The sequence below is a fragment of the Lagopus leucura genome, unplaced genomic scaffold (genome assembly GCF_019238085.1).
Source record: "Lagopus leucura isolate 7727_CA_CO unplaced genomic scaffold, USGS_WTPT01 Super-Scaffold_54, whole genome shotgun sequence".
In the NCBI taxonomy this organism is placed as follows: Eukaryota; Metazoa; Chordata; class Aves; order Galliformes; family Phasianidae; genus Lagopus; species Lagopus leucura.
In genome coordinates this window covers 1,513,395-1,521,507 of record NW_024962251.1, presented here as the reverse complement: position 1 = coordinate 1,521,507, position 8,113 = coordinate 1,513,395, and the positions used below count along the sequence as shown (strand labels likewise).

Below are 8,113 nucleotides of genomic sequence, written 5' to 3'. Positions count from 1 at the left end.
TAATACTTGCTATTGTTATTCTGATAATAACGTTTTTTTCCTGATAAAACTGGAATTCTTGGAAAAACAGTGCTGTTAGACCATTTTTCACTTAAAAAGTTCAGACCTGACTTAAAGGATATGGCATTGTTATAATCACTGATAACTGGAATAATAAAAATAATACTTAACTGAGCAGCTTGTAGTAGGAAAATGTACTAACACATGAGTTCTATGTAATGGAAAACAATTACCCAGACTTAACAGAAGTTGATGCAATATTGACTAAGTCTGATCTGATCCATCTTTAATAACTTACCCATGGTCTAACAGGCATTATCACAGCATGGATGAATTCAGTCACTATGACTTGCTAGATGCAAGCTCGCATAGAAAAGTTGCTGAAGGACACAAAGCAAGTTTCTGCCTTGAAGATACCTCCTGTGATTACGGGTATTACAGACGATACGCCTGTACAGCACACACACAGGTAAGAGTTGGTTCAGAGATGACCAAGAGTCGTCCCAACTAATTTTTTTCTTTTTTCCTCTGCCACTGCGGGCTGTATCATCTGATGTGATAACTGGCTTGGAAATTCTCCACCGCAGGGAGCATGATGGCAACTTGGACTCTTACAGTCTACCCAGTTGCTGCCAAATGTGGGTGTCATTAAAGTGCAGAGACACTCATTACCCTTGTAGTGTGGTAAATGAAGGTTAAAACACATGTTATATGAGTTCATGACAAATAGACTGTTAGAGTTAAGTGGGCAGACTAGCCAACACCAGGACAGTGAGGATCATCAGGAGTGTAGCATGGCAACCACACTGTTCCACTTGGGAAGCCAGAAACAGTATCAAGTGATGAGTAGTCCCATGTGGCATGAGGAAATGGTTGATGGTGGCTGATTTTCACAGTATAATAATTGAGGATATCCAGAAGAACGTCTGGACAACAGCTTCAAATAGGGAGAGGTGCTCTTTTAACATGGGAATAAATTACAGAACTCCTTGGCGTAGGGTGTTGCAGGGACCAAAAGTATCTATATGAGTTAAAAAAAAGATTTAGGCAAAATGGAGGGTGTTAAACATGATAATCTGTGTCTCAGATATTGTTAAATGCCTGGTGGAGGGACTTTGCCTGGGTAAAGGACCTCACAGCTCCTGTTTCTTACACTGTTTTTTCCTCAATCCTGTGCTGCTGCTGTCATAGACGTGACATTAAGCTGGACTGACCAGTGGTTTAATTTAGTGTGGCCATATTGTGAGCTTATCCCTTATTGTGAGCAGAATCCCTTATTCTGCAGTTTTTAATTTAGGAGGTTATGTTATTACAAAGAAATGACAGCCATACTTGACTGGCTGACAAGTACACATTTGAATTTTAAATATAATGAATGATCTACACTACACAGAGGCTTTGAAGAGGTTTTTAAAACATATTTTCTCGTTTTGTAGACTATGACATCTAACTAAGCAATGTGTGTATTTTACAGCTGGAGTATTTGTGTCACTAGAATAATGCCTGTGTCAGCATTTCCACTGGAAGCCTATATTTCAGAGATTTGCAATTTTCCTCCAGCCTCAGACTTGGCACATAGATGAGAGTCTGAGCTGATCACCAGCTGGGTCAAGAGGGAATTCTTGCAAGACTTGGATTTTGTGTAGTCTGTGTGTTACTAGGATGTATCAGCTTTCCCTAAAGCAATCTGTATGAGCCATGGTGAAAGGTGCCAAGGTTGAATTACTGATAAATTCATGTATGGGGATTGCTATTAAAGATCCTCGACAACAAAGAATTTTTCAGATGTGTCAGGAAGAAAGACAGCATTTTTAGTTCTACAAGAATTCTTACATCTCTGTGTCAGCCTGAAGAAGAGCCCCTCTGGGCCACTTCCCTGCAAAACTAGATGTGAAAATAGCCTTTTCTGTACCCAGAGGCAGCATTTAGGCACACTGTATCTAGCAAAAAGGTGCATTGTTCCTAAGGGCAGTGATGATTTCCAGCACAGGTGAGCAAACTCATCCTCAAGAACATCAGCAGTGACCTACTTGAAATTTGCAGATATTTAGGCCCAGGCTTTGGTCAAGATTGATTTTATTCTTACTTTGTAAATATGACTGAGTAGTTCCATCAACATTGTTTAACATTGTAACAGTAATGTAACATAAAAAATAATGAAATACAGATAAGATACAGGCTTTTAAATATTCAACCCTACGTTTTCCTGTGAAACGTGATGTTGTGCTGTAAAATGTGCTGTTTTCTGTGAGGTTTCTTCTGGCTCATTTGTATTTGGGCAGGTGTGACTGTTAGGGAAGGGTAAGGAGGCAATGCCAGCATTCTGTCTTGCAGAGGTGGGCAGTGCTCCTGCCTTGCAGCCCAGTGCCTTCTGCTCAGGATGCCTTGCTGACTGACCATCCCTGCACCACAGTGGTCATCAGAAGCACAGCTAGAGGAAAATGGAAATTAGACGTGGCTAAGCAAGAGTGCTTTCCAAAATTAATACTTCCACATAATTGTTGAATTTAAACAACAGATAAAACACAGGTTTTATCTGTTCACAGATCAATGCCTAGCAACAGTATAGCAGTTTCTTACACAAGAGCAGTAGTACAGTGTTTTCTGTACAAGTGGCACGTTAAACCTCTGTGTGCTAGGTCAGGTATTCAAATAAAACGCCCAAAAGAGATTAAACTCATTCCCTCTAGTAATTTTAATTTTTCTTACTGAGACACTGTGATGCTTAAGTGTACTTTGCTCTCAATGTTGCTAATGTATGGAAGGTTAGTCTTCCTTAAAGAGATTTTGACACCTCTCTCGCTCCATTTTTAAGGGATTGAGTCCTGGCTGTTATGACACTTACAATGCTGACATAGATTGCCAGTGGATTGATATCACAGATGTGAAACCTGGAAACTACATTCTGAAGGTAAGGACTTAGGGAAAGGCAAGTTGTTTTGTTTTGTTTTGTTTTTTCCCTTCCTTCCTTCCTTCCTCCCTTTCCCCCCGCCCTCCAAAATACAAATCATGCTTGTATGTCCTTTTGAATGTAAAGTTACCAACCAAGATACGACACACTGCTTTCTTCCCTTAAGGTCAGTGTAAACCCCAGTTATTTGGTACCTGAATCTGATTACTCCAACAACATAGTACGCTGTGATATACGCTACACTGGCCACCATGCATACGCCTCCGGCTGTACAATTTCACCGTAAGTATATTTCTTTTTGACTGTTTTGTGTTCACAGTACTGAAGTTGACATTCAGATTTATGGAGATTAGAAATTTTGTAGCTTTAAGGATCTAATTCGAAGTTCAGATGGTGCATTTCAAAGATCTTTTTTGGCAAGAAAGTTGGGAATCATTACGTTGCTGTTGATAACTACATAACTTGAGAATACTGACCTGTCGTAAATAAATGTTTGCATTACTTAGCATTAATTTTTAAAAAATATTAAATAATATTTTTGAAAACAATCTTGAGTGAGAACTTTGCTTCTGAAGTCTTCTTATTGGGATATGTGACATTTGACAGTAGCTACTACTGCCTGAGCAGTCACTATGCCTGGTTCAAGTCCTTCTTTGTATTTGCACTAAAATCTTTGTTCTCATTCAGTGCCCACTTAGTGCATTCAGACAGAACTGTTGAGCAGTTAAATAGCTCTCAAAGCATTTTGTAAAATCCCACGCTTGTGTGTGAACTTTGCTGCTGTGTGTGCAACGGCTGTGTTTCCTATAACAGCCATTCCACGTACTGTGTTGACAGCTCTTCAAAAGTTTAAACAGTGCTGCAACTATGCTGGTCTCATTTTTTTTTTTATTTTTTTTTTTTTCTCTGAGAAGGCGAATTCACATTTAATTAGTGTTCTTACTTGTAGATCTGCTGTAGCTTAGTAGCTGTGGAAGATGCACACAAAAAAACAATTGTTCTGTAACACAGTAATGAGCAGTTCCCAGGTGCTGCGTTAGTTTCACATATACAACATTTATTCCATGAAATTCCAGAGCAATAATGAACGCTAAATGACAGCGTGGTCTACTCTAACAGCATCAGTGAAATAAACATAGTGTGGATACTGATCAGTTAGCCTTACAAAGGTATTAGGAAACAGGTGATTAATGGAGGCTAAAATGAGAAACTTTCTTCTCAGTCCAGCAGGGAGGTGTGTATTTATAATCACACTCAGGTCATGAATGCAGTAAGTTAAATGGCATCAGCCTAATTCTTTCTTTGTTCTCACTGTATGGTTGTAAGGCTTGCAGGAAACTGGCAGAGCAGGTGCCCTACAGGACAGAGTAATTAATGATGGGCCAGTAGAAGGAGTTTTAAAAGCATTTATGTGTAGCAGAGGTGACTGTTAACTTCAGCAAAGATAGCTTCTTTCTATTCACTCACATTCCAATGGAAGAGAAATTTATGCTTTATTCCTTAACTTCATGGTTTCCTTGTCTTATTAGTAAATGTAATCATATAGATGCTGGTGAGAAGACAAAATTTCTTCTGCCGGTTTTGAGCTGCACCTTCAAGCTGATGAAAGCATATTTACCAGACTTTTTTTTTTTTTTTGCCATTTGCATGACACTGTTTCTTTTCCTTTAACAGGTACTGAGAGAGATACAAGAAAATGGATGAGACGGTGCCAAATGTTTTGAACTGAAGTATCATTATATAAATTTCCATAGGATGTAAACAGTATAGAAGCAAAACTACAGAACATACACATGCACACCCACACACATTGTGATTCTGAAGCACATTGGCTGCTTCTTATCAATATCTGAAACTGGATTTTAGGCATTTGAATTGGCATTATGTTTCTAACTATTGAAATGTGTGGATCTGGTGACTCATGCACAGATATTCTTAAATTTTGAAATATTAACTAATTCACAAAAAAAAAAAAAAAACCAAAAAACAAAAACAAAACAAAACAAAAAAAAACAACCCAAAATATGAGCATTTTTTAACTCCTGCATATTTGGAGTTCAGGTGATGATAGATAGACTTCAGTCAGAATATTACTGGTGAATGAGTTGAGCATATTCTAAAAGGTAGCAAATCTTTCTGTAAAATGAATTAGGTAAAATGCAATAGAAAGCACTAACGCCAGCTATCTCAGAAAGCACCAGAAGGAAAAACTGCTTGAGAGTAATCCCATTGTAACCATTCAAACAAAACTTGCTTGTACATTGTTGATACGAATGAGAAAAGTATGTTCAGTTTGAGGGATATTAACATATAGCAGAGAAATACATATATCTATATCTATCTATCAGTTATACCCCTACAAGAAAAGTTACGTTTACATTTTTAATACATTAGAAGTTTTACCATTTTCTTAAGTCAAAAGCAGATGGGGGTTTTGAAAGAAACCTTTCATCCACAGAAACGAATTAAAGAACTTATCCACCTTTCTATGTCAAAGAGATTTTTCAAGGTGGGGCTTTTGAAAGACTTCTGCACACATAATGTGGATAGAAATGACTACCTGTCAAGAAGAGGGCTCGCAGAGATGATGAAGAGTCCCTGGTGTAGTCATCTGTGAGAAACAGCCCATTTGAACAGGTTAGCCATCAGCACAGGCTGTTAACTCGGATGGCACCACAAAATAAAAGCAGGTCAGAATCTCTAGCATGGTATTTTCACTGTGAGAAAGCCTAATGCCTACTTCCCCCTTAAGTACTGCATTTGGCTGTTGAAATTTGTATCTTGGAATTCAGTTGATGGAAAATGAAAATACAGAGGGAGAACGAAAGTAAATACATTAAGAATCCTAACTTAGGCTGTTCAGGACCCAAGCATTGTTAAGGGGAAAAACTTCCAGCCCACATCAAATTTTTTCACTGATCTTCTTACTGGTGCTGGGTACACCACCCCTCCTCCCATCCCCAAATTATTTTGCATTTGCAGTGCACCCTGCTGTAAGCTACAGTAGCTGTGATTCTGTTTTTAAACTGTGAAATAACATATCACAAGGGGATCTCATGCTTTCTTTCGGAAGATTTCAGATCACGTAAAATGAAGGATCTACTTTTGAAACAATGACGTGGAAGTACTGATTGGTGTTGGTGATGTTTAAGTAGCAGTTCCAAATACCTAACGAAACGTGAAATCTCAGTATCATATACATATATATATATATATATATATATATATGACATATATATATATATATAATATATATATGACATATATATATATTAAATAGTGTGTTATTCAGAATAGTTGAAGAAGGGAAAAATCTGAGGAATATGTATGGTTTTTGATCACTGCTGAGAATACTTCAGGCAGTATTTGGAAGTATATTATGCAGCTGAACCCTATGAACTCCATTTTGGAAGTTTTATCAATTGTTATGATAGCTGTTAAGAATCAGTGTGTTCTTTATTGCATGTATTTATTTCGGGACTACAAAGTACTTCCACCTTAATCATGATTAGGTTATGCTTGTACAGCTAGTTGGTATGCTGAAGAAGCATCTAAGAACCAATAACCCCGTTTTTACTACCCAATGTTTGAAGTGTGTCCTGAATGCAATTAAAGACTGCAGGTCCCTTTTTTGTTTGTTCAGAGATCCATTTCAGCAATCAGCTACCACTGTGGGCCCCAAACAGGAGCAAAATTTGGAAAGCAGATTTTTTAGGAAGCCATGCATCTGCAAAGCAAGGGCCTGATTCAAGTTTAGGCTTCTGAAATCTCAGCTCAAAGAGCTTTTAAGATAAAGAGATGCAAATGCATTCACCTTTCTAGAAACTTAGGTCAGAATTGGGGTGAAAGTCCTGACAGCAGCTTGTGCAATAGACACACAAGCTACTACTGTAATGGAAGCTGAGCTGTGGTGGGCACAGACTGCTTCCTGGTAAGAGGTGGTGTGCTCTTACTTCATGGTGCTTGACACTGAATGTGGGATAAGAGAGTGCTAACTGGACACAGAGAAGCTGAGGAGTTTCTCCCTCAGTTTTCAAGGCAGTACCCTGCTTTCGTATCTATATCCAAACTACTTGCGGAACTCCATTGAGGTCAGCAAGAAGCCAGAGGAGCTTAAGCATCCTGTGTAGGTGGAGCGTGTTGTAGTACTGGACTTGGACCTTTCAGTGGGAATGGCCTGGTTCAGAAAGGTGCTGAACACCACAACTGAGTATTGGGGATATTGTGGTTACAGAGATGTAGCTCTTTTCAGTAGCAAAATGTTTTATTTGTTTTAAAGTGTATGTTAAGGAACATGACATAATGTACATTAGCACAAACGCTGCCTAAGATAACATGAACAATCTATCTAGAAAAGCAAGAGATTTTAGGATTAAAAAAAATGAAGAAATGTGACTTTAACTTACCCTGTTTAACTATAGTTAATCACAATGCAGTAGAAGAGTTGATTGTATAGCAAGTGTAGAAGCATTTCTCAATAGGGGAGTGCCAGCCACTATCTTCAATATCTTGGCTTTGCAGTTGTGCCCCCGATATCTTAACTATTTTCATATGGGAATATATTTAAGAAATTACATGCATTTTTGTTGAAAACCATTTATAAAGAACAGTTTTGATAACATCTTATTTTATAAAGCGAATTCTGTTTTGGAACCCTTTCTACCAGGTGTTTTAAAAGGAGTCTTTGGGAGCAGTATCAGACAAATGGCAGTACAAAATCACTGCTGTGTAGTCCCATATTTTCTTTGAAATGTGCGAACATTAAAGATATGTGTGAAGCAATTGCCTCCCACATTTCGGGTCTTCAGATGAAAACTGCGCATAGGGAACATACTGTGTACCAGACTCTGCAGAAGGGGTTCATTAAATATTTTTTTAATCCTGAAATATATTCACTATTTGAATACTTCTAGACAGAAACATGACGAAAACGACAGATTGGTCACCATCTGAACCAGCATATTGTGTAGATGTTTTTGCGTTGGTGAAAGTCTACTCATTTTCTCTCTGCTCCAAAGTTTACTATGCAGTGTTGAATGGGTGCAAACATCAAATGTACCTTAGTCACTTATGCGTTGTTTGTACTGTACTCATTCAAACCAGCAGGGTGAATTTCATAAATGAGACAACTAAAGGTGGTTTATCCTGTGTCTCACATTTATGCTGACATGGCATTTTTCATTTTCTCCAAATCCTAGAAGG

At 38.1% G+C, this 8,113-nt stretch overlaps 1 protein-coding gene across 1 annotated transcript in view; it reads left to right on the top strand.

The window, feature by feature from the left end:
• Window positions 1–3,197, top strand: part of LOX (lysyl oxidase) — a 7,237-nt gene extending 4,040 nt beyond the window's left edge. The window contains 3 exon segments of the mRNA XM_042873788.1: window positions 313–469; window positions 2,816–2,911; window positions 3,078–3,197. Coding sequence (XP_042729722.1) covers window positions 313–469; window positions 2,816–2,911; window positions 3,078–3,197 — 373 coding nt within the window.
• Window positions 3,198–8,113: the final 4,916 nt, after the last annotated feature.